The sequence below is a fragment of the Drosophila hydei genome, unplaced genomic scaffold (assembly GCF_003285905.1).
Source record: "Drosophila hydei strain 15085-1641.00,03,60 unplaced genomic scaffold, DhydRS2 tig00008144-arrow-arrow-pilon, whole genome shotgun sequence".
Taxonomy (NCBI): Eukaryota; Metazoa; Arthropoda; class Insecta; order Diptera; family Drosophilidae; genus Drosophila; species Drosophila hydei.
Genome location: NW_022045849.1, coordinates 133,616 through 161,149, shown reverse-complemented (window position 1 = coordinate 161,149; position 27,534 = coordinate 133,616). Strand labels below are relative to the sequence as shown.

General features: G+C 36.2%; 2 protein-coding genes across 11 annotated transcripts; one reads left to right on the top strand and one right to left on the bottom strand.

Moving 5' to 3' along the window:
- Window positions 1-1,214: 1,214 nt before the first annotated feature.
- LOC111602659 (complexin) lies at window positions 1,215-26,852 on the top strand. 9 transcript variants are annotated; one of them, XM_030225824.1, is made up of 6 exons: window positions 1,215-1,328; window positions 4,141-4,313; window positions 8,533-8,544; window positions 18,520-18,677; window positions 19,012-19,144; window positions 26,776-26,852. In XM_030225824.1, exons 2-6 carry the CDS (start codon window positions 4,259-4,261, stop codon window positions 26,835-26,837), a joined length of 420 nt encoding a protein of 139 aa, XP_030081684.1. In that variant the 5' UTR covers window positions 1,215-1,328; window positions 4,141-4,258; the 3' UTR covers window positions 26,838-26,852. The 9 variants fall into 9 exon arrangements, with proteins under 9 accessions (XP_030081684.1, XP_030081682.1, XP_030081681.1 ...); XM_030225822.1 differs by lacking the exon at window positions 26,776-26,852 and adding an exon at window positions 21,406-21,818 and having other exon boundaries at window positions 4,157-4,313; XM_030225821.1 differs by lacking the exon at window positions 26,776-26,852 and adding an exon at window positions 21,406-21,818.
- On the bottom strand, window positions 15,793-18,079 carry LOC111602658. Of its 2 annotated transcripts, none has more exons than XM_023319830.2 (3): window positions 17,865-18,079; window positions 16,907-17,809; window positions 15,793-16,716 (listed from the first exon to the last, which is right to left on the bottom strand). In XM_023319830.2, the coding sequence occupies exons 2-3, from the start codon at window positions 17,793-17,795 to the stop codon at window positions 15,824-15,826; spliced, it is 1,782 nt and encodes a 593-aa protein (XP_023175598.2). In that variant the 5' UTR covers window positions 17,796-17,809; window positions 17,865-18,079; the 3' UTR covers window positions 15,793-15,823. The 2 variants fall into 2 exon arrangements, with proteins under 2 accessions (XP_023175598.2, XP_023175600.2); XM_023319832.2 differs by having other exon boundaries at window positions 16,907-17,795.
- Window positions 26,853-27,534: the final 682 nt, after the last annotated feature.

The following is a 27,534-nucleotide window of genomic DNA, read 5'->3' as shown; positions in this document are numbered from 1 at the left end:
ATAATACACACATACATACATAAAGAAAACACACATTCACATACAAATCGATCAACAATAAAACAGAATTAATTCAATTAAAAACAATTATATTGCTGCTCTCTGAGCTGCATTGGCAATAGCGAGTTAAGACGGCGACTGCGGCTGCATTGAAGTGGAAGCCGAAGGCAATTTTATGTAATCGGGGGACCAAAAGTGTCAAAGTTCTTAAAAATTTGATTAAAACAGAGTTGTCCAACGTGTGTTACGTAAAAATTTTGTCTGTGTGTGTCTGTGTCTGTGTCTACATATATGCCGCACACACGCCTGGCTCTGCCTCGTAATGGGCACTTACGTGCACGCTCGCATAAAAGAAACCCTAATAAAGAAATATCGATAAAAAAAAAAACAACAAAACACGAACACACATGCACAGCACAAATAATAGGATATAACATCGCCGAATATTAAACTCACTTTAAGACATACTAACAGCAATTACATCTACATTATATGATTTGAATTGCATCTGTGATGATATTTCCTAAGCTAATCTGGTCTTGTATCTATACGTCAGGAACACAACTCGTAACTATTTATAGAACTCGCAAAGTTGAGCACGAAACTAATAGGTCGATAATTCTGAATGGCATTGATTCGAGGTGTTAGCAATCTATCTAGACTGACTTAAACAAGTTTTTACTTTAAGAAATCGATATTTATAGAGATCGCTGAACAATAATAAATATATCATTTGCTTTCTTCTTATGTATGGGAATATATATTGATTATAAAATAACTTAAGCACATATGTCATATTTCGTAACATAACAACCTAACCCTTGCATACTCTGAAGTAACAGTAAAGAAGCACATACATAGGCTGCGTATGTGTAAATGCACGTGTATGCGTGAGCTTATGTTTAAATTAGCTGCAATGTCAATAGGTTATGTGTGCTCAATAGAGCTGACCCCCAAGGCAAACTCATGAAAATTGTTTCGCTATCTATTTCTTATCAACAATTCATCCATACATCCATCTCTCTCTTTCACTCTCGTTCTTATTCTATGTCTTTTTATGCAGTAAATTCAAATAGTTTTTTTTTTTGTTCTTTTTATCTGTGTTTACTTTGCAGCGAACTCTTTCTGTCTGATGCTCGGTCTTCTTAGTGGATTTCTCTAAAAACAACACAAACAACTTTCTAAAACTTTGCTTCTTCTTCTACAACAACAACAACTACTACAGCTACAACAACAACTGCATCACTACAACAACAACAATCACACCATCAAGAACAACACGCACAGCAGCACACGCAAATATAAGCGGAATATTTACGGAACAGTAGGTAAGTTAATGCACAGCTGCCCAGCTGAAAAGCATCTAAAAGTAGCTACAAGTATCTCAAAAGTATCTCTTAGAGTTTAAAGTATGCGAGAAGTGCGCGTCAAGCTGGCAACGCACTAAAACTCTGCATAAACTTTGCGCATTTTCACGCGGGAAGTGGCCAGACGCCGCAGAGCACACGTGATTTACCTGATTTGCCCCCTGCCAATTCAGCTAACAGCCATGTAATGAAAACTTTTGATTTGCGTCCACTGTTAAAAAAGTTCGCCCTAACAGTTAACTTTGACAAAGCTTACGCTGCGTATACTTAATGGCGTCTTAACCTTAAGGTGAGCTCCAAGCTACCTGATTTCGATCTACCAATTCAGCAAACACCTACCCAGTAAAAACTTTTGATTTACTTTGATTTTAATACATGTTGGGGAATAGTGTGACGCGTTAACATTTGCCTTTGAAGGACTACCCCGCATTTACTTAATATATCTTCCGCAGCCAAAGGAGCTCTAGGATAAAGGGTAAAGATGTATGTTCGGCTTTCTCTCATAAAAAATTTCAACAATGCCTGTCATTCCGGCACAGGTTATAGTTTCTCAAAAAGTTTCGCCTTATTAGTTGAGTCCAGTAACACATGCTCTCATCCACGAGGATAGCTCTTGAGCACCCGATGTACACCTTAATACACACTACATTTAATATAGTCAAGTCTTATCTTCGGTTTTGTATCTAGTCGTCGAAACACGGCAGAGTTTCAGCTAAAAAAGTTTATATATGGTCTGCTTACTGCGATTGGGACCCACTGTAAAAGTTGTAAAAAGCTTTCTAGTGGACGTTGCTTACCTTGCGTATTCGCAATATGAGTTCATTTAGGACCATTCATGCCTGAAAATTATGTTAAGTTTCTCTGGGAGAAAAGTTTTGATTTGTTCCACAGTAAAAGTGAGCCGCATTTTGCCAAAGGGTTTCCACTTGACATTGGGCTTTGGGTAGGCTTAGGCCGCGTATACTTGATATCGCTGGTGACCTCTTAACCCCATCCTCCTGTGAACGAGCTCCACTTACTGCGGCGTCATAGGAACGAACCAAACTCAACTTGGCTTATTTGCGTGTTTATTGGCTTTAGCCAACAACTTGAAGCGTAATTGGATAGCCCTGCAAAAGAAATGCGAATTGGCTTTTGTTGGGGCACACCTGAAACAGCGGCAGCTGCTGCTTCTGCTTTTGCCCCACCAAATTCTAAACACGAAACCCATAAATTTTCGCTTTTATTTACATATTTTATAGTAGGAGCAGCCCAAAGCCTTGACTAGGCTGTTAAAACCCGTCTGTTTCGACCAACTTGCCCGCTTTTCGCTTCGAAAATTAAAGTGAATTTCGTCCGTAAACTGACATCCAGAAGTTAGTTCGGGTTTGCTCGATAACCACTTGGCCTGTTAATTCGAGAGAAGGATTTAAGCGAATTACTAAGTCTAAGTAGAATTGGCTAAGATAGAATGAACACAATTAAATAATACTTACAGAATATGAGAATCGTACCTGAAAAGGAACAAGTCTGAAGAGGCTATAGTCTAAGCCGAGCAACAGAGCTTACAGATCTATTCGTAATATATGTAACTTCACAGGTTATAAAATAAATACAGTAAAAATAAGTGAAGTGAACGTATACCCCTTGCTACGTTTAAAGTGCAGGGTATGCTTAAAGTAAATTTCGTAAAAATAAAATATGTTTATCTTTTATTTTTTGTGGGTGGGTCCTGGCGGAAAGTGGTGGGGTGGCTAGGTGTTGGGGCCCAATAAACAATTCTGTTGACGCGTGGCCGCAGGGCGCCTGAAAAGCTAAAAATTCTCTGTTGCGCCAGCTTAATTCATTAGCTTCGCGCAGGAAGCAGGCAGACAGGCATACAGGCAAGCAGAATGGAAGGGAGAGAATGTCCTGAGTCCCGTACATCCTGACGATCTGTCAGGCTAACTGTCTATTCGCTCAGCCTGTCTGCCTGCCAGGCGTATGCTTTTTATGTCAAACTAATTTGGTTGCTCGTTTAGCTGGGCGTTGTTTTAATTTGTTGCAGCCCCAGTCCCAGCCACGCCCCAAGCTTAAGTTTGTTAGCCCAATTTGAGTAAATATTAATACATGGCATGAAGCCACTGGTACTAGATGAAAATGCAAATGTAAATGAAAATAAAAATAAGCTGTCGCCGCGATATTCTACAGAATTGCAAATTTTCTCTCCCTATTCTCGTTGCTGTTGCTGCTGCGCAAGCAAGTATATTGGCTTCTTTGGAGTAACTTATACAGTTGAGTGTTGGCAGACCTTCTCAACTTCATTAGCTCAGTAAGTTTTTAAGCGCAAAGCAAATTATTTGGGGTCTTTGGACTGTGAGCGACTATTGGGTCCTCTGTTACATGCGACTAATAAATTCTTATTTAACTTTTATGTTGCGCCCACATTCATTAGGATATTATTGTGCGAGGCCTCAGATAATATTAGATTATGTGTAGTAGTACAACTGGCAGGCAGGCTGGGCTGCTCTGGGTTGGACTGGTAATTTCAGAAATGTGTTGCATATACTCTCACGCACACAGCTCAGCTGTGGACGGAGAACTGTCGAGCAGTGCAGTCGGCCAGTCGGCGGCATTTAAGCTAATCGGCTTAAAGTATATACTCCAGATACTGGCATTGGCAGTGGCAACGGCACAGGTGACTGGCCAAGTTGGATGTAGGATACAGAAGGAGAGCTCTGGGGCTCATTGTTCTAAGGATTGTTCTGTTTGAACACAATTTAATTTGCTTGACTTTTTTCTTTCTCTCTCACAGTTGGTTTTCTTTTCAGTTGCGACGTTGGGCTCAACGCAAGCCGTGACTGCATTTTCCAGCAGCAGCGTCCACGCCTACAGATCCAACAACAAAAGCCAACAGCAAGAAATAAAACACAATGGCGGCGTTTATTGCGAAACAGATGGTTGGAAACCAATTAAGTGCCGTTAAAGGTAAGCAAAATCTAAATATAAAACTCCAAACAAAACTAACTAGTTTTAATGGACATATTACTGAATTTCATATTATTAAAACAATCGCAAAGCAAGCATAAGCAAAGCCACACCAGAGAGCAAATGTAAATGAAAATTATAATCAAATAAAAACTTACGATTTATAAGCAGAGAACAAGAATAGATCTTCGACGTCAGCTTGAACCTATGTTCATAGAAAGATATATTTGATATATATGTATATTATCTAATATGAAATGTATGCATATTTTTTCTAATTTCTGTAGTTACAATTCATATTTCCTTAATGTAAACTGATATGACCGAGAGAGTTGTTACTCAAGAGATACTCAAAATAGTTAATCGTTCTTATAGTATCTAGATTTTGTGCATGCAATGTATGTATAAAAATGTATAAAATAATATAAAACCCACTCGCTAAGATACGTGCGAAAGATTTGAGGTAGGAATTCCAAACTTGCCTCTGTTTGCTATTTTCGTAATCTTAACTGAATCACAGGTACATGAAAACAAGAATTGGCAATACAAACGAGCTCCCCTCGGAGCAGTATCTTATATGATTATGCTCATGTATACATGCATATGGATATATAGCTAAATGGGGTGAAAACGCACACAGAGCCACACATATATCTATGTAGGTACATATATATATTTTTGGCATACTCGATCGATAAACATACATAATTCATTTTCGAGCTACTGCACAGCGCAGCAGATGGAAGCAAGTACAAGTAACTGCCACACATGAAAGTGGCTAGCGCCCGCAGCTCCGCCATCTCGCGTCCCGCGTCTCTCGTCTCCTGTCTCCATTCTCTAACTCTCTTGGCTGTTGCTGTTTTTGTTTAATCGTTGGCTGTGCAATCGCTTGGAAAATCAATGAATGCTTTCAAAAACGCGGCACTAGAATATTTTATTTAAAACGCTTATCAACTGGAAGCATGCGACATGCCACAATGCAGCATATGGCATGTGGCAAACATTTACATAGCCACTGTATAACGTGTATCTGTGTATCTAGGCGTACGTATTTGTGTAGCTTTAGGTGTGAAACAGAGTCTCGCATTTGCTAGCGCCCGTTGCTGCTGCCCATAAGGCCGAGTAGCCATGGCGTGCCCCAACCCCATTTCCTACTCGACGTTCCCTCGCCAGCCTCGAATGGCTTCTTCTTATCAAGCGCAGAAATTCTGCACGAATGCGTCGCCAAGTGGTTCTAACAAATTGATACAGTTAATTGCGTTGATTGATGCTAAATTTACAGAACTTAGGCAACGACTTGGCTCAGCCATAATACCACTTATAGAGAGCGATAGCAAGTCAGAGACGTCTTGTTAGACAGATAGAGAGAGAAAGAAAGTGTGCGAGCTCAATCATTAGACAGCCCACTTGTCAACCCACCTGCCACAGGCACTTGCTACATGCCACATGCCGCATGCCACTCGCCTCTTTCCACTTGTCAAGCTGTCGACTGCGGCTCTGCGAGTTGGCATTGATAGACTGGTCGAAAAACATGAAAAAGCTATTAGCATGACCATAAAAATTGAGAAATCAAATCGAAGAACCATATATTAGTATTTATGTACATTATATATATATGCTGGCACACGTATGCCAATTACCCAGCCACAAAGCTCAAGATACTCTGTGACTCCCTTTTCTTTTTGCCAGCTACTTACAGTTTCAGCAATTGTGAGCAAAATGATATAAAAAGTGTATAAGTATTGCTTGATTGACTTTAAGATATCCTGTAAGCAAGAGTAAAGTATCCTCTGTATCAAAAGAGTTTTTCTTGAATATCGTAATATCGAGCTAGGCACCTTAGAAGCTTTTATAAATAGTGCCAAATAATCGATAACTGCAAATTGTGTTTATAATAAACTTTCGTTTTACAGAGTATCTAGTAGAGGTCCTTTTGATGGACTCAACACGCCTGGCTGATCTGAAATTGTATAAGGTTTATGGTCTCTTGAAGAGTCTACTTCTCTTATATTTCTAAGCACACTTTCGTTTCGGCATAATAAAAGTAAGAGCAAATCGTAAAATATTTTTTGCCAATAGCTAAAAACTGAATGTTCTACGGTAATATAACATTGTTTCGAAATGCAGACTTACAGTTTTCAATCTGTAAAACACTTTCCGCTCGGTTAGGCAAGAGGAGTGAGTATATGTGCTCAGAGCATGGGCAGCTAATGCGTTTCCATTGTCGTTTTCACAGAGCACAATCGTTGAATTTATTTGAGTTGCTGTCGTGTTAGTCTTTATTACTATTGCCTGTCTTATGCGAGAATAATATATATGGATTAGAAGTAATAAATGGGCCAAACGTGCAGACAGAAAATAGCTCCATGCTAAATGTACTGCAATTCACTTTAAGAGCAACTATCACAGCTATATTTTAATGCAATTCAACTTTTCTCTTCTTTCAGGTAAGCGTTTTGTTTGTGCAATCTAACCGAGTTCGTACTCAGCGCGTAAGTTGCATACAAGAAAATAATCATAACTATCCATAAGTGAATACCTTATCAAACATTATTATAACATACATATATGCGGCACACATTTCGATTATGATTTGAGCCTGATTTTCAGTTTTGAATGAAGAATCAGAAAACGTAATTGATTGACCTTAAAGCATGAATGAAAATAAAAGAAATTGGCCATTTTAGAAATTTGTTAAGATTGCGTCTTAGACTCGTTCGAAATTGAAATTGAAAACAAACAAATACTTATTTATATCATTTCTAACTCCTATGCATAGCGTTGCACCTTTGTTTCTTCTTGTTTTTGTTTTTGTTTTTGGTATTCTACTCTAATTACTAACTCAAACACTTTCATCAGAAATCATTTATGGCACGCAGCTGTCACTAGCTAGCCTGTCACTCAATTGACAACTACGTATTATATTATATACAACTTTATTGTACTCTATTTAAGCTTAAGTGCACACACAAATCATAAAAAGTGCCCATAACCGACTTGAAGATAAAATAAAATGTACATATTTGTACGCTCCTCCCTATTACCTATTCACGGCCGAACTTTACCTCATTGTAAAACACACACTAAACACAAGAGCTTGACAAACACCAGTAACAGCAGAATATAAAATACAAAACTCAGAAAACACACTCACAGAAACACAGCCACCTTCAAACGATACCCAAGTGCACAGCAATCCTTAGAAATGTTCATGCACTTTACACAAAAAACATACAACAATGCCCCAAACGCCCTACTTTCCACACCCTCATGGCCGGCAACAATGAACACAGCTGCCAACGCCTTTATAACAAATATAAAGAAAAAAACGCACAATTCAATTTCTTCTATTACAATCTCTTCGTGCCTTCTTCTGATAAGGCTCTTTCATTTTTTTCACAATTTTTTTTTTTTTTGTAACTTTGTTATTAACATGAATTCCACGCCTCGTTACGCCTCGCATTATAAGATGCCGCCGGAAATTTAATACTTTTGGTATCAAATATTTATCGGGGTTGACTATTTACACAAATATGTTTCACAATTGACAGTTACTTAACGCAAAGCTCAACGTCTTCCAACAATACAAACTTAAAACTTTTATTTTAAATACAGATAAGAAGTTCTTATCGTTAAATACATCCAGGAGAGATTGTTGAAGTTCTCAATACGAAATCAGTCAAAACTGGCTGACTTACCCAAAAATATGCATATCCTGCTTACTTACCGATATTTTCCAAACTAACTTTCTAACACTTTATCACTCAATCGGTTACCTTAATATACCTTATCTGAAGCTTACATATATATACGTATATCTACCTATTCATAAATCGTTCATTTTTCAAGCTCAACAGCACTGAAACAAACTTCAATAATACTTTTTTAATAACAACACACACACACATAGAAAACTATTTACTTACTACTTTCTATCAACTATAATTTTCAACTTATTCAACTATTCTACTTCTCCTACTCCCTCGCCTTTTCTTTCTCTCTATCTTTCTCTATCTGTTATATATTTTGCTAAGCTATTCAATATAAACGCATACTCTCACGATCTGCCTAATGCATCAATATCATTAAGAATCGTAGCCATCTACTAACTATATCTATCTCTATACTATACCACAACTAAAAAGAAAACAAAGAAATAAAGAGGCGTATTAATGAAAATTTAACCTTTACTCTCCTCGACCCCCCACACGCTGAACAGATGCTGCAGGCGGTAATTTCTGAAGAAATAATACCTATATAAAACAATATACTATATATATACGTATATATATAATATAATCTCGTTTCTTTACATTTCCTAATCAAACTTTTGTATGAACCACACGCATTTTTGATTCGAAGTTTGCGAAATTTCAAATTAGATCCCACATGATATCAGTATTTGCTATCGTGTACAAATCATGCTCTATATAACATATATACCTCTTTATAATATAAGTATATAGTATGATTTGTAGACGATATACTTAGTCTTTTAGTTTTTCTTAAATAAAACGAACTCATAATTATTTCGTGCTTAATTTAGTTATATTACTTGGTGCACATACCTATCCCCTCTCTCTCTCTCTTTAAATGAAAATCGAATAAAAGTTTGCACAAGAAAAAATAAGCTTTCGTTAGTACCGTTATTTATGCATATGCAAACTTTTGTCCTACGAAGTTTTTGAACTAAAACTTAGTTGAATGAAGACAAAAATAATAACAGAAAAAGCGTGCATTAAATTTATGATTAACTTTAAGTTTTGGGTTATTTTTTAATTAGCCCAGAGAAAAGCCCTCAACATTTTTTAATTTCTCCAAAAAATTGCCAGCATCTGTACTATATACTAATTATATTAACTATGATTAACAAATTTGAGAAAATTTATAAAAATTTGCATAGTTAGCATTGCATATCCGAGTTTTAGTTTCTTCCAAAACGAATTATGAACGATATGAATTTGTGATTTCATTTTGCATTAAAATATTTTGGAAATTTGAAAAGTAATCTATTTTATTATCTTTGGTTACCTATTACTTCTATATCTACTACTACTTCTACTTCTTCTCTAACTACTACTAACGTCTATTACTAAAACAACAACAACAACAACAAAAATTAAAACAACAACAACCTTTCGTACTCTACTTTGTACTTACAACCATATATGGAACCATACTAACTACAATAAAACAACTTACATCTTCTACTACCTTCTACTACTACTACTACTATAAAACTACTCTTAACTACAACAACAATAAAAACAACAACAAAAACTTCTACAACTATTATACAACGTATTTACAATGAGGTAAAGTATAAGTAAATATTATTTCTATGTATATAACACAATAGCTATCAAAACTATCTATCTACTACATCTCTATCTATATCTTTATCTATTATATTTATATACACATATACCTATATGCATATATATATAAATGGCTGTCTATCTATCTATATTTCAATCTGTATGGACGCCTATATCTGTATCTGTATCTTTATCTTTATCTGTATCCATATATATATTTTGTTAACTCTACACTACTGTGCCCCGCACTTCAGTTAGCTAACAATGTCAATAACACAAATGCTGAGTGTTCTCAATAAAAACATGGAAAATAAAAAACAAATAACTGTTCTGTAGTCAGTACTGACCGACTAGCAGGTTTCATGAAGTCATTACTCTACTGTGAATAATTATCAAACAAGTTAACTATCTAAAATCTGTTTATATTTTAGTACATACAAAATTTGATTATTTTATAAGAATTCAAATCTTAAAGGCGATTCTAATCGATAGTAGAGAAATGCAGAAAATAATTTATTCTTATATATTCTTTGTGATGTGATGTATGTATGATGTGTATAATTTAAGGTATCGCAGATACCTCCTAATGACTCGTTTAATATTTTTTCAATAGATAGCGCATATGCTTGCTATACTCGGCCATTTGGAAAACATTTCTCTCCTGCGAGCTGCCGTTTGCTATTTTCAATTCGTATTTTGACGAGCAAGCATTTTGACACATGCGACACATGCCACAAATAGGCAAGACAACACCACTTACATGACAGCTACAGCTCCATCTAGAGATGCAGATACCGATACAATAGTAGATACCGATACAGATACAGACACAGACACAGCTGGCTACAGCTGTCCAGAACATTTGCAATTGATGTACTTAGCGCCCAAATGTAACTGTCGCTCATTTTTCTCAATTTGTTAGAGAACATTTGTGACGAGTACAAAAGGAAAATTGAAACTTAACTCCATCTGATTTTGCGGTTAACGTGAAAATTCAATTTGCTATTCTTTTTTCATTATTTAAATGGAGCAATTGCTTCCTACGCTCCTATTGTTAACAATTTTCAAAGGATTGAAGCTTAAAGCGATAAGAATAAATTTAAAAGTTTCGTATTAGCTACTTGAGGAGTTTTCAATGGAATTAGTTTTCTTACCGTAATTATAGATTTATGAAATTAAATAGAGAAAAGTAAAGACTTTAATTATTGCCTTTTAAGCAATTTAGTAATAAAAAAATTAGCCCGAAAGATGACAGACTCGAAAGCCTCTAAGGAGCTGACAATTTTATTCGCTCAAGCTCAGCTATCGAACTATCCTGGACCCGAGATACCGACACGTCCTGGCAGGCGCGCAGCATAACTAATTCTGTGGGCGCAAAAGACCACAAAACTAAACGCCAAATGACGCACTTAATGGGCAATGCGAGAGGTGTGGGAGATTCGCCGCTCTCACATAAATGCTGCATATTAAAAATTCTTTAAATATTTGTACTGCGAAAAATATTTGCATGCAGTTTATCAGCTGTCAGAGCTGTAGACGCGGCAGCATTTTTGTCAAATTTTCAACATTTACTGACATGGAAGGCACATTCCCAACACACAGACAACGAATAACAACGCTGGAGTGCGAGAGTGTGCGGCGTGAGTGGGTGAGTTTGTGTGTATGTGTGTATGACTGTATGAGTGTGTGCAAGTGCTGTTGGCTAACAACTAATTGCTAAAGCTCAAGAACTGAGAAAAGAATTGAGTGCACAGCCAGCGAAATGGCAATGAGATTTACTTGCGTCATTATGAAGAGCCATAAGCCAAGGCTTGGCTAAGGGGGCAGGACAGGAAAAGGACGAGACACTCTTTGCCACAAGTACAAGACAACATTATAACACTTGCACACGCCCACTTTTCGACTTACTTATGCACACGCGTGTGCCCAAAGCGGCACAGTTCAAAGATACAACGACTGCTTAAAACGATACCGCTACACGAGCTAAAGATACACTCGAAGAAAATGAGAACTGAAAATTAAGTGATAGTGACTTAAGCCATAGCACGTTCTACTGATAATCCAAATACTTTTCGATTTCTGTCTTTGTCTTATTTAACTTAATTAATGGATCTTTCCTAAGAACTTACATCTTTTACACAGGTTCCCCACTTTTAAGATATTAGATAGGTTTTCGTTAAGTGTACAATTAGAGCCGAAAGTTAAAGATATACGGCCAAATTGTCAATGGTGTGCGTGGGTACGGATGTATGCGAGTGGGTGCGTGGCCATAAGTAAATATCCAGGACTCTTTGAGGCTGTTAAAATGTAATTACGCCGGGAATATGGTAGTTGCTATTAGTGACTATGACAATGAAATCATTTGCTCTGGGGGAAGCAGTGACTAAGGGCTGTGGAAGCTGCGTGCTGAGGTGGGTTGAAGTCGGAGGCCCGGCAACGTTTCAGCTGCTTAAGCTAACATCTACTTAGAAAAGTCGCAGGATTGCGCGACCGAACACCCACTTCCTGTCATTTGTAGATGCCGCCGACGCCTCCAACTCTGACCCAGATGCGGATGCAGAGCCCGATTGCGGCATGGGTGGCCGTAGAGGGTTGCCAACAAAGCTCGGCGGTCTTGAACCGGATTAAGCAAGAAAATAATTTGACGTTCGTGCCTTTTCAGCAGCTCCTTGCAATAAAAAAAGAACAGAAAAATTACGCACACACACAGATAGAGAAAGCAATAGAGAGATAGAGTGGAAAGGTATGTGTGAGACACTCGCGCAAATGGCTGGCGCTTCCTTTAGCTTTTGCTTAGCACTTGCTTCTCATTTGTGTCTGTGTGTGTGTGTGCGTGCATATGTGTGCTGGCAATACAAATGGAAATGGAACTCTAATGTAGTATTCCCTCAGCATGCGCGTATTAAGTCGCATAAATGTCACCAGCTCGCAGCCATCCTCATCCACTCATCCATATATAGATGCCACACCAAAGCCTAAGACAATTCCGAGAGGGAGCTCCAGCCCTCCGGTTCAGCCTCCTGTCCACTTCCTCTCTCGGCTGACGACTGACGTGTTGGTATTCAAAATAGCATTCGAAGCAATAAAACGCAGCGAGAATCTTACTTATCCGGTCTTTGGATCGTATATCAGACTTATGACTGGGACCAGAGCACTTAGGCAGCATCCAAAAGGGATGACACAAATACAAATAAAATATATGTATATCTATACATATATATATATATATATATATATAGAGCTTGGCCGCAGGGCTAGGTATTAAGTACCCTCATTATGGCCAGGACACGCAGCGCTGAAGTAAAGCTTTTAACAAAAAAAAATAAGAAAAGAAAAAATTGTTGCCAAGAACAACCAATTTGTATACCCAGGGTTAGATTCAAAGTGATTTCTTAAAAAAGTGTGAGTGGAGCTGTCAGGCAAATGTTGCACGCAAATTAAAGACTTCCGAGGGGTCCGTCTTAAAGGTTCAGGCCGATAGCCAATGAGTTGTCCGTTAGAAAATAAATAAAATAAACAAAATAGATCAAAAAGATAAAGAAGCTTGTACATATAAATATGTACATGTATATATATAATATATATATAGCTACATATATAAATAAAAAAGAATCTCATGAAAATGAAGAAAAGCTGCCTGACCAGGAGGATTGCAGCTACATGCACAAGCGCTGTTACTTATGCTGCCATGATAATTATATTACAATAGGCTTGATTAGTTTTTAATTGAGTTGCGACGAGTTGTGAACAACTTCAAACATAAGGATAGAGAGAGAGAGTGAGAGAGAGAGAGTATATATAAAAGACACTCAAAGAAAATCTGAATGAGTTTTAAAGCTTTAATAGAAAATTAACTTTGTTAGGCCAAAATTGTGACCGAATTTCAAAGTTTAATAAGTTTTTTCATTTAAACCTCCAAAAGTTAATTTAAGAGATTTTAAATAACAAATTAAGGGTTGTATGATCATATTAAATTTATCTCAAACTGTGACTTAATGATCGAATTAAATGTGAATATTCAAGGAATATACTATCTAAATGAATTACTTTCCTACAATCTATATATATAGCTAGATACATATATGCAAAGATAAACATATCTTAAAATTAAAGAAGTTTTAACTTTGCATAACAAAGATATATTAGTAGTAATAATCCTATAAGAGTCGATATTCCCATTTTGCGTTCAGAGCATATATATATAGAGGCATATATGTATATATATATATATATATATATATATATATATATATATATATATATATATATAGAAGTGCTGCTAAGAGTCACTTGCAGCCACAAATAAAGGAGAGACAGCAAGTGGCAGCATGAGCTGCTGGAGAATAACGGAAAGCGCCAAATGGCATAAAAGGAAGTTCATAAAGTTCATAAAGCAAATTACAAAAGTCTCATAAAAGCGCAACAAACGCAGAGCACAGGGTGGTTGGGGTAAGGAGTTTGAGGGTTGAAGTAGGGGTTGCTTCGTCGTATATGGACTGCTTGGCTGAAAACAATTTAACACCATTTTGCTTGAGCGGGGGTCAATCAATTTTTATTATAAAATACATTGAACTGATTTAAGAAAACAATAAATGGACGTCTACACAAATCAATGCGAATATCCTACAATAAAAAGAAGAAAAAGTTAATTCACGCAGTTATTCAGCAAATTGATGACTATAAATTCAATTTAATGTGCGTTGCCTTTTGCAGCAGCAGCCGCAGCAGCAGCAGCAGCAGTAGCAGTAGCAGCAGCAGCATCGGCAGCAGCAGCAGCAACAGCATCTTCGGCAGCAGAAGTGTGCACCGACTACGACAGTGCCGTCAACTCAGCAGCAGCAATATGTGGTCAACAGCTAATGGCTAACCCCCTCTGACAGCTAGGAAAAAACGCTCAAGAGCAACGCGTGGGAATTTTCTATTGCGTTTGCGCCGTCACATTGGAGGCTGTGCAAACAGCACCATTAACGTCGCGTCGGCAGCGCTGCCCGAGTGCGACAACAATAATTAGAGCGAGACTGCGGCGATAGCTGCTGCTGCTGCGGCTGCTGCTGCTTCTGTTATCAGACGCAATGCCAGAGTCAAAGACAAAACCTGCGCAGGCGCTGCACAGCGTACAGTTAACAGTTAACAGAGTCAACCCCAAGCACTTGGGTCAAACACGATATGGTCCAGCTCTGCTGCAGCAAACTGCGACTGCGACTGCGACTGTGGCAGCGACAGCGACAGAGACTTTGGCGTTTGGGCATAAAAAGCCCAGCGAATGCTGGATTGACTCCTACTCCATCTTTGCGCTTCTGCGACTAGAGTTCACTCACGTAGCCACGCAGTTGATGTAACCGAGTGCGTCGCCGCTCGAAAGTCGGCAACAGTCAAGTTCAACTTTTGTGCATTCAGTTCGTGTGCGCTCGTGGCCGGGTACGCAGTTCGTTTTGTATGCCGCTGTGCGAGCAAATCGATTTGATAGACATGAAAACAGACACACAGACCACAGCTAACGATGCCGGAGCCAAGTGGTTACGAAGCCCAGCAAGACGATGGCGAGCACGAAGACGAAAGCGCAGCGTCAGTGTGTCACAGTTGCAGCGAACGACTGGGGCCTTTCCACTCTCAGTGTGGTGCGGCGATGCGGTGACGCTACTAACTGGCCAGTCGTAACCACAACGGCAGCGACATCGGTGCCTGCATTTAACGTATTCGCGTGTTTTTCACAAAAAGCCACCAGCACGGAGAGATAGCATTGGCCTAAAAGCGTCACGAAATCATGAATTTCATTGGTATGAAAACAACAGTTAAATCAAAAAAAAAATCAAAAATTTAGAAGAGAACTTGGTGTTGTGAACACTTTAATTTCAATTTTAACTCTTTGCGCTCTCTCTCTCTCTCTCTCTATCTGTCTAACTCTTTCTCTCTGTGTGTTTCGCTCTTTATACTAATACAACTGTACTCTGCTAAATGTAAGTCACAAAAATTAATTTTGTTTTACATATTTACACTCAAACAATTTAAGTGCAAGCATGCAAGAAAAACAAGAAAACAGAAACGCGAAAACTAAGCAAAAATCAATTGATTTTATCCCCAACAACCCCATGTGCTTGCTAAACTTATTGATTTCTTGTCAGAGGAGAAAAAAGAAAAAGTTCAAGGTTGATACACTCACATTTGCCTGCTTCGATTCACTTTTATTATGCACTAAAGATGTTCGGCGAGCTGGCAACGCTGTTGCTGTACATAAAGTGCATCGCCGTGGCGACAGCCAAATGCCTCGCTGAATTCGGGAGTGTTACGCAAGAGCTTGTGCTGCAGCTGGCTCTTGTGCTCCTGCTGTCCTTCTCGGCACTCCATCAGCAGACTGCCAATGAAGTAAAGACGCTGCAGCGTCAGCTGCAGCTTACCTGCGGTCAGCAGCGCATTCACTCTGTTCACAGTGGCCTGCTGGCCCAGCCACTCTCTGTAGCTGCTGCCCGCCAAACGCTGAGCCAACATGTTTAGAAGCAGCTCGTGGGCATTTGTGTTGGTCGCCGTCTTGCTGCAATTCACAAACTGGATGAATTGTCGGTCTGAGTCGATGCTGCGCCAAGCGCCGGGTGTTCGGCTGCTGCTGCCAGCGGCCACCAGATGATTCGCAAAGCGTTCCGCTAGCAGCACATAACTCAGTGGAGCTGTCAGGTTCTGCGGTTGCTGTCTTGGCAACAGTTCATAAATTGTCTCGAAGCTTTGCGCATATTGGCGCAGTTGCAATGCGGCTAGCGTAGGCGGTGGCCGCTTATGCTGGAAGCGTCGCAGTTTCTCCATGTTCCTATAGAAGTTTCGACGACCAAGCTGTAGATCTTGGTAGGCAGCATCCAAATACTCATCTCCATTGAGCATTATATGCATCACTTGGCTCAGAAAACGCTTCGACGACTGTTCGGAAATCTCGTCTATCCACACACTGCCTACCAGCTGCTCCTTGTAGGCTCTGCCAATGCCCGCATACATCTGCGTCAGCTGCACGCGATCTGTGCTCAAGCGCTGCAGCAAATGCGCATAGACGTCGCCGGCATATATCTCCACCAACTGCTGGCAGTCGGCGGCGGAAATGTCTGCAACAAAAAGTTGGCGCAAATAAGTAAGATACATTCAAAACGCTAAAGCAACTGCCAACTAGGCTAATCCTCTTGTAGGAAGTAAATCAATCGTCCAGACAGATGAAAACATACATGAAATACGTGGTAATGTGTTAACATAGTACGTATGCCCAGCATTGTGTTATCAGATATTACGCATACACACCTATCAAATAATCAATCCAAATCCAATTGAGCAGTCGATGAATGCTCGTATTCTGCAGTAGCTGCATGTAGTCTACAAGGCGTGGCAACTGCTTCACAACAATAGCGTCCGTGGATTTTAACGTCTTGCCACCAAGCAGCTTCCGGAAATAGGCATCCCAATCGAGGCGAGCCATCGAAAAGTTGCCGAATGAGCTGCGCTTGAAATTTGCATAGCTGAACTGCACCTGATCGTCGATGCGCTCCGTCTTAATAATATCGCGGCGATTGCGTTCCAGGCTGAGGACCTCCAGCGAAGCGACATGGGCGCGACTCTGCTCGACGCCAAAGCTCTGGAGCAATTCACCCACACGTTGCTCGAATTTGCGTAACGTGTGGCGCCTGGTTACATCTGGCTGCAGTGTGACCAGCCGCTTATTCGACTGCATGCTGATGCGGGTCTCGAAGAAGTACGGGGTTCCCATTTCGTGGAACTGGCTAAGTAATCCCAACCAGCCGAGCCCGGTCTGATTATTGTTGCTGGATTCAAGAGCGGGCCAGCCACCGCTGCTCTTGTACAGCTGTGTGGACATGAGCGAGTCCAGGTTGCGACTGCTCTGGCAGGACTTGTAAAAGTTGAGCAGCTTTTGCTCCATGGCCAGCAGCTGGCCAGGATTGCTCGACCGCAGTAACTGCTGAAAACGCTGTTTTTCCTGTTGATGCCGTAATGTTTGGTTCGATATGCGTCCGCACACATATCCATAGAAATCCTGGCAAGGCGAATATGTAGTATTCAGGAGGTGCTCGAGCTCCTGGCCAAAGCGCAAAACATCCTGCTCCACAATTGATACGCTGTAACAACTTCCAACTAACCACAACACGAAGAACAATTGCACTAGCAGCTCAGCCATCTGTTTGTCACGAGCTATAAATTTCAAATGTTTTTTCTAGCTGTAAACTTGGTTCGCACTGTAACTGACCTTAGACGATGAGAGGTTAACTGGTTGAAAGGTCACACCGCTTGCAAATTACCGGAAATTGCCCCCAGTTCCACTTCCGCAAAAATTTTCTGTTTTTGTGGCACGTCGTGTCGTATTCAATGCTGCCGACCAACTAATCGTATTTTCTATAAGCCCCAGATAAGCCCCAAAACTCAGACCTCAAACTCAAACCCAGGTCTTTAGCCAGACTACACTCAGCGACTCAATTCAAAACACATTTAAATTCCAATTTTTTATAAAAATACATTTTTTATAAGATATTTTATAAAGTTGAAATTTGGGTTCTCAGCTCATATCCAGCTCATATACAAAGCTGAATCATTTACAATATGACGAAAATAAGTGTAATAACTATAAGCATTTAATATAATTCTTTTAATTAAAAAACGATTATTCCCAATTTAAGTAAATTTCAGTGTATAGCTAATCGCTCTGATTTTGTGTCAAAATGTCAAGCTAGAATTGGTCATGACCTATTTTGATTAAAATAGACAGAATACAGAGCAGCACTGAAAGTGTAGCCAACTAGTGTGTACTGTACAGTCAATATACGCTTAAGAATACATATAAAGTTAAGATTAGATTGCTGTGTGCTAATACCGATATTGATTGCATCTTTGTGCAGGCGCGGTAGGAGGCGATGGCGGAGATGATGGTGACGATAAGGAAAAGGCAGAGGAGGAGGAGAGGGAGCGTCAGGAGGCCATACGCGAGGCCGAGGAGCGGCGCAAGGAAAAACACCGCAAAATGGAAGAGGAGCGTGAGAAAATGAGACAGGACATACGCGATAAGGTAAGAAATATATATAAATATTTGTTAAATAAATAATGGTATATATAGAGCTAAGTAAGTTCATTCAAGTTAAGTGCGCTACGAAGTTCCTGCTGCAGTTCAAATTGACTCTAGTAGGGAGTCCTTTTTACGAGCGACTCCCTAACGGAGTCAGATTGAATTTCAAAGGACACGAACAACGAAGATGAGCAAGCATTAATATGGTAATGGTAAAGTGTCGAATAAGAAACCAAATAAGTGAATACAATTTACGTTACGTCACAGTAGTAGAAGTTGCAGGCTAAATTCTTGATCATAATCGAGCATATGTATATAAAAAAAACCTATCTTGCAGTACAATATCAAGAAAAAGGAAGAAATTGTGGAGGCTGCGCCACAGGAGGAGCCCAATCCGCTAATGCGGAAAAAAAAGACGCCCGAAGAGCTGGCCGCCGAGGCTGAGCAGGAGGAGCTCGACGACTTTACAAGTAAGTCAACGATTGTCCGAATCCATACCCCCTCAAAATACCGTTATGTATGTGTGTATTTAGTACTCGTACTCATATGTATCTAGTATATGTATATAGGAACTATCTACAACTGATCCTAAATCGAAGTTCGCTGTATGCTAAATGCGACTTTAAAACACCTTAAGTCGCGGTCAACAACTCTTTCTCTCTCTCTCTCTCTCTCTCTCTCAGTATATCGCCGTCTCTCTCTCTTTCGCTCTCTCTCTCTTTCGCTCTCTCTCTCTCTCTCTTTATGAGCACTTTCATTTGTGTACATTGCATATTTACATTTTTTATTTTTATGTGTATTCAACAATATTTTTTCAAACAGCTGTCAACAAAATTATAACAAAAACAAAAAAACATTATTCTAAACAACAAAAAGACACACTCGCAAGTAGTATTATATTGTGTGTGTATTTGTATCGTTATCTGTTCGAAACCTTATACGGAAGTGCCTATGAAACTGTCCAACTAAAGCTATCTATCTCTATCGACTGCTACTACGACTACTAATATTACTCCTATTTCTACTACTATATGTGTGTCTCTATCTGTATTCTATGTTTCCTGTGCGTAAGATCGTATCGTATATAAGCTAAAGTAAACTCTGCTCAACTAAACTTTAAATCTATCAAATAATCTATTTTTAAAGCAACGTTTGAAAGAATCTATCAAGTGTGCACCTCCATTCTCTCTCATTTAACTATAATTTTGACTGGTTTTTTATCAATTCGTTTATTGTTTTTCTTTTGGTTTCGACTTTTGATTGTTTTTAATGGTATTTAACTATGACAAATATGTGTTGTATTCGAAAAATGGGTTGAAATAATTAAATAATTGATGTTAGTTGGCAATCGAAAATTGTGTCATACTTGGGTTTAAATATATTAGACTAAGGTAAGTGCATAAAAATGTCATATTATCATTTCTGTGTGTTTTAAATAATTGCAAAAACTCTTGCATACTTAATTCATCCATTCCACCTGTCTCACTCTCTATCTCTCTCTCGCTCTATTTCTGTATATTGTTGTCTAAAACCATCAAACTGTACAATCCAATGACAACTTAGTGAGAATGTATACAATTTCCATTAGTATTTCCGTAACACAACATAACCAAATGAAAAATAATAACACAAAGGTCCAGAAAATGATAAAGGCTAAGAATATTTTTCATGTGGGGTCTTTTGTTTTTGAGGTTAGGTAGGTTATTCAATTAAACTTACATTATATTTCTCGTTTACAACAAAATTAATTCTTCTGTTTAACAACATAAAAAAATACTCACCAACTGCACTAACTAACTAATAAATATAACTTTGTATGATTTCCTTTCAAACGAATACTAAAACTAAAACTAAAAACGAAAAAACAACTATACTTCTATCTATGAAAACTAAACATGCATAACAACAAAAATATATATAAAGCTCGATGAAAACTTTATGCCAATTGTTTTTTATGCTAAACTAAAGTAATAAAAAAACCAATACAACAACAAAACAAAACTAACTAAACGTTCTTATAAACTTTTTCCCTCTTGCAATTGTTTACTCTCTTTCTCCTTTACGTCTTATGTAATATATGTACTATACATAGTTCAAATCTGTCTATGTAAAATATATATAATGCATATGCTGTCTATGTATGTGTATTTCTCCTACTTCACACACTCACACATTCACATATTTTAAGTATCGCTATCTCAAGCTTCACACACACACAGACACGACTCTTACTGTGACTATCTCTCACTCTCTGTCTGTCTACGTCTCTCTATCTGTTATCTGTTAATTACAAGAATACTTATCCTGCTATACGAAATATATTACAGATTTTTGTTATATTTAGTTTGGTACTTAAATTAAAATTTTGATTTGGCAAGCAAAAGAATAAAGTTTGATTTTCTGACTGTCGCCCAAACTCCTCTGCCTACACATGCTGCTTTGCATTTTGAGTAATGTATTTTTAGCAATAAATTGATCGAAAAAAAACATTTAACACTTAACAATTTTCATTTGGAACAATTAAATATATTTATATAGTTTTGGCTACCGTACAGTTAACAGTTGCACTCAATTACATAACTTTACGCAAACGTTGCGCTATGTTTATTAACATGAGCCTCTAATCAAAATACATATACATATACCAGTTGAACACACATATACCATTTGTAGTCTACTCTACAAAATATGCTTATTTATTGCTGTTTCCATACTCAATTTCTTTTTACAGAACTGAAAAATCAAATAGAAACGCAAGTAAATGAGCTAAAAACTCAAATAGAGGGAAAATGTGTCATGCAGTGATATGTCAGTCATCATAAAAGATATATATTAAAATAATAATACAAGAGTAACTCGAATAATAACTGAAAGAGTCAAAACGAAACATTTCTAAAATGCAATTGATTTCATACACTTGAATTTGTTGATATAAAGTTTAAAAATAATATAAATATTATGTTCCAAATACGTTCTGCATAATATTGAAATAATCTACTTATTTAACATATACATATATATATAAACACGAACTCACAAATCGGCAGCAATAATCAAGCAAAACTCTAAAACGCCGCAAAAAATGGATATATGTATATATACATATATCTAGAAATAAAAACATAAACAACAAATAATACAAATAGTATAATAGTAATAACAAAAATAAACAAATAATGAGGAAAACAATATACATGCATATGTATTGTGTGTATAAAAACCAGGACGGTGAAATCCTATTGAATTTTTAAAGTAGTTAAAACATAAACTAAATTATGTATAAATGAAATATATAGTAAACGCCTTTAATAATATATTCAAATCACTTTTGCTTCGATGATAATGTAATATACTCAATGCCCCAATGCTATTAAAAAGAAGAAAAATCAAAAAAAAAAAAATTAAGGAAACAAAAGACAAACAAAAATAATACATAATCGTTGTTTAGCGATAATGATACCAAAAACGTCATCTGTGACAGAATCGTTATCGTAACTAAAACATAACTGCGATTGGTGCGACAGAGACAGAGTCAGAAAACAGTTATAATGGAGAGGTTGCTGAATCATGTCGAACCGTCGAAATACGTTGCTGAAAAATCTTCTTTTGGACTTTAATGAAACTTAATGAAACATAAATACATACACATGCCTATAAACATATACACGAACCTCCAAGGAAACTGGATATGATAGCTTACATTTACACTTTCGAACTTTTTCTGTTATCGATATGTTATGTATTTACATATATGTGAATTGCGTAACAAATTCAAATCAAATTCCCAAATATGAATTAAAAAATCATCGCTGGTACTCGAAATGAAGGCAAAAATCTTGATGAGCAAAACCCACGAATTCACGATTGTTTTGTTTCTTTAAAATTCTCCTTTAACAGCTGTAACATTTTGTTTCTTTTCTGTACAAATAAAAAATACACACCACAAACTGACAACATTCTAAGCTATTTGAGATACTTATTGAACATACTGATTGAAGCTTCTGAAATGTAAGTAAAACCAACTCCTATACCTAAACTAAAAACTGAATTCTATATACATTAAACATTTTTACAAGACTTTCAGTTTCTTAATTACAAATCTATATATATTTATTAAGTTCCACAATTATCAAATAGGATATAATGTATGATAAAAGAAAAGAGATTGAAGATTAGATAAAACTTTATATTGTAGCCATTTAGCCCAGGACAATAGTCTGTAAGAAAACGCTAGGCAGTTCGAGAGCATAATGCTGTGATACATTTAGCATACATTTTCTCACGCCCTCCTTCACAACAAAAAAACCAAAACAAACAGATGCATGCTTTAAAGTGCAAATATAACCTTAAAATAATCACATACTTAATACGTAATACCAAAATACATTCAGACAATTCCAAGAATTAAAGACGGAACCATAAACTATATATATTCTATACATATATCTTTCTATTGTCTGCTCCGACTCTGTAATGCTTGGGTCTCAAGAGTAGGTACTCGCCTACATCCCATTCGATATCCACAAACATATATACTATAAATATATACATATACCATACCAGAATTGTATATAATACGATGTTTCACGTAAACCAAAAATACTCCGGTACAGAATGCTATGCATGAATGTACATAAGCCATGCACATATACGAGACTAGTATATATCGATTGTTTAATGATTGTATGTGAAATTATCGTATATCGTTGATCTATCGCTTATCGATAAGCTATCGAGTCAACACTCGTATGTATGCCTACAATCTATAACCATATATATATATATATATATATATATATATCTATTTATATATTTATATATATATATATATAAACATGTATGTATATATATCACACTTTCTGTACTTTACATGCCCTTTCCAAATGCGAGTCAAATTGAAATCCGTCTTTATATATGCCTGTAGTATGCCTTATAGAGATAATCTTCATATAAAAACCAGAAAAAATATCTGCTTGAACATGAGAAATATTTGGAAAGGACATTTCGACTTCGGGTCATCGAAGCTCGCATTCTTCTCACTTTTAATTTTTATAAATATGCAATTTACTTTATATATATATATATATATATATATATATATATATATATATATATATATATATATATATATATATATATATATATATATATATATATATATATATATATATATATATAAATATAAATACAAATGAATAAATGTTTTAATCACATTGCATTCTCTATATTTCTCTCTCTTTCTCTGGTGTCTCTCTTTTCTCTCTCTCTCTCTTCTCTCTCTTTTAATTTAAAACACTATTTTGAATCTTTAATCTGCGCCACTACTACTACTTTGCCTAAATATACAACAACAACAACCACACGAAACAACAACAATCTTCACCACAACATCAACAACGACTCGCTGGTCTCTTTTAGACATATGTACTCTCGGTGTTATAATATATGATATACCACTCATCATCTACAACAACAAAAACAGCACAAGACAACAACAAGTACAACAACATCTACAGAAGTAACCTTATAAGTACTATATATACTATAGTATATATACATATATATAGAAAGAAAAAAAAAAAAATATATATATATATATATATATATATATATATATATATATATATGAACAAATCATTTTAAAACAGAAACAATGAAAATCTATAGTTCACCATTATCTCTGAACGTTGTGAATATCTTGATCAACATTTTCCTTATCTTATATAGTTCGAACACACCCACACATACTCATTTATATTTACATGCATATATCGAATGAAATATACATATACGATGTTGTAAATGTTAAAAGTTATATGTACAGATTCAACAAAAACGAACAGACAAAAATACCAAAACAAATAAATGTACAATTTACACATACAGTCAAATAATACCACATAGTGAAGAAAGTGTTTTCAGTAATATATATATTATATGGAATGAACAAAAAACCAAAGACCCGAAACCGAGTTACAGCAGTTATTGAGTAACAAGAAAATTGTTGTGTGTTGTTCAACACTTCTTTCAGCATAAACAATATCCAATTATGTGTGTTTTTAACACTGTTTCTAGAAATTTTCTTGCTACATCACTGATCCTGTCAGTGTTAATTTTTGAGCACCGTTTAAATCCTTTGACTTTAAAAGCAACTTCTAAGACCTCTCTGTCAATCCACTCTCTGTCAATCCAAAGAAGCAATTCCCTAGTGCCCCTCGTTCAACTAAACGATTGAACGATTAAATTGCCTTAAAGTGGCTCCTAGATACTATCCGAAAAGTTATGAAATATCTTTAGCTTCATAACTCTACTCAGCAACTACTACAACTAGAAGCTAGCCGTTATACTTCCTAACTATTCTATCTTATATTTATATGTATGTATATATACATAAATATGCCCCATAAAAAATTTTACTAGTTTTACCGAACCCAAGTCTTATGCTCTTTCCAATTCTTAGCTCTTACAACTAAATGGAAAATGCTTTCAACATATAGCAACATGTTTAACTAGATTCTATTAAAGGAAATATATCTCTATTGCGTTCTTTCAAAATACATACATATATGATATTGAAGTTCACTTGAATTGATTACTAAACATTTAAAAAACCAAAAAAAAACACAAAATACAAAATATATACAAATCCAAAATAAAAGAAAAAACATTATATTCAATCATAACGAAAGATTTTAACGTAAATCATAAATCTTGCAAATGTTAAAAATGGTTCAGATGAATTTTGTTTAGTTTCACGTTTAATATTACATATAGTTATGATATAATATATATGTATATGTATATCGAAAAGTTTATAGCAACCAGATCATTATTAAAAATTATTAATTACATATACCCATTCATATATATATATATATATATATATATATATATATATATATATATATATATATATGGGTATTTGTTTAACTAAATAGGGAAATGAATTTAAAAAAACATCAAACAAAACCAAAAAACGAGAATAATGTTGAAAATTATACCATTCAAGTCATTATTAGATGTGAAAGCAGATCTATATACAAACAAAAGTTAAAAAAAAGTAAAAAAACATAAGAAAACGTTAATAGTTGATTAATTATATTGTTACTTTGAACATTTAAAAAAAAATAAAAATAAAAAAAAAAAACAAAATGAATAATAAAAACATGATATATATGTATAAATATATACTTATATGAGAAAAAACACAAATAATACAATGGGTTTTTTTGTATTTCTCTGGGCAAGTTATCTGTTCCTCTCCTTTTCTCTGTGTTTCCTTCTCTATCTCTCTCTCTCTCTCTCTCTCTCTCTCTCTCTACGTTTAGCATTCTTGATTTGGCATGACTGTTAGTCTAAATGTTTTTCCATCTACCATAAATTCCTTATTTGTGTGTCTGTTCGTGTCTATCTCTCTCACACACTCTGTCACTCTCTCTCTCTTTCCCAATCTATCCATTCTTTGCTCACTATGATTTCCTGTTCCTTTAATTGAAGAAGCGCAGGTGCTGCTGTCTAATGTCTATCTTAACCATTCTTAACGCTAAGTATACCTAATCTTTAAAAACGTTGTCTAATGGAATGTGCTGCGTTTTCTACTAAGTATTAAGCACATATTCGTATACCATGCATCTCTGCATCTGCATCTCTATATATCTGAGCTGACTCTCAGGTATATTATTTTAAGCCAAAGGTAAAAAGGTAAGTTATGTCTAGCTCTAAAATCTTCTTCAGGAATAACTGTAGCGTAAGTATCTTGTGTATCTCGTAGTTTCCGTTGAGTTCTTAAAAGTCATTTCATTAGTCTGCTCCACAGTCAGGTAGGTTATCCCCCAAATACATAGGATTCATATAAAAAACACACAACAGACGCAAAAAAACGTAAAAAGAGAAAAATGTTTCCCGTATAATAAATTGGTCTTGTGTGTTCAAGGCTGAACAAAAATCAAAACCTGTCAACAAAATGTAACTTTCATTTTATACGTTTTCTTCTTTTGTGTTGACACAAGTATTCTTTTGTTTTCGTTTTGTAGTCAACTTGAGTAACTTGTAACATGTGTCTTCAATAAAAACTGATTTCTTTTCGATTTTGTACTTTCAGCGAAATTAAGAAAACGTCTTAGCGACGCTTTCAAGAATTGCCCACTGAGAAACTTGTTTTGAAACCCCCAGCATAGCATCAATTCCAGAGAAGATGAATTAGCATCAATTCCAGAGAGGATGAATTAGCATTGCATAATTTCGGTTTCAAGCTGCATGCGGACATGTAAATATATATATATATATATATATATATATATATATATATATATATATATATATATATATATATATATATATATATATATATATATATATATATATATGTCTGGATGCTCTTTTTACATATATACATATACCTATGTTTATTCATAGTGCCAAAAGAACCTTCTATATGCATACAAATGTGAAAAACGCGGTTGATATTTATTAATAACCGCATCGATCAATATTATATAAATATTAGTACAACCCTACGATGTGCCCTTGGAACGCATTAGCAGTAGCACTAAATTTTAATTAGAGTTCGGTATTCAGCAAATTAGTGAATTGATTTTGAACTTCTGTTTAATTTTTATCGATAGAGATCCTCAATTTATCGAATAAGTACAACGATAAAGCATTATCTACGGTAGATCATAGCATTTCAGCAGCTCGAAATAACCAATTAAACAAACAACGACATTATTTAAAAGCAATTAGAGTAGACAAACTCAACCCGAACAAAACCAATTCGTTTTTTATATTGTGCCACGTGCTCGGTTCTTAGATTCGATTTGATTCGATGCGATTCAAAACGTTTCGATCTGGTTCAATTTAG

What these genes read in the sequence shown, in the direction of transcription:
- LOC111602659 (XM_030225822.1), top strand. Translation starts at nt 4,259, where the DNA reads ATGGCGGCGTTTATTGCGAAACAGATGGTTGGAAACCAATTAAGTGCC. An exon ending in GACAGGACATACGCGATAAG is followed by an intron (nt 18,678 to 19,011) that starts GTAAGAAATATA and finishes CCTATCTTGCAG; the next exon opens with TACAATATCAAGAAAAAGGA. An exon ending in GGAGCTCGACGACTTTACAA is followed by an intron (nt 19,145 to 21,405) that starts GTAAGTCAACGA and finishes TTCTTTTTACAG; the next exon opens with AACTGAAAAATCAAATAGAA.
- LOC111602658 (XM_023319830.2), bottom strand. Translation starts at nt 17,795, where the DNA reads ATGGCTGAGCTGCTAGTGCAATTGTTCTTCGTGTTGTGGTTAGTTGGA. An exon ending in TTGGATTGATTATTTGATAG is followed by an intron (nt 16,717 to 16,906) that starts GTGTGTATGCGT and finishes TTTTTGTTGCAG; the next exon opens with ACATTTCCGCCGCCGACTGC.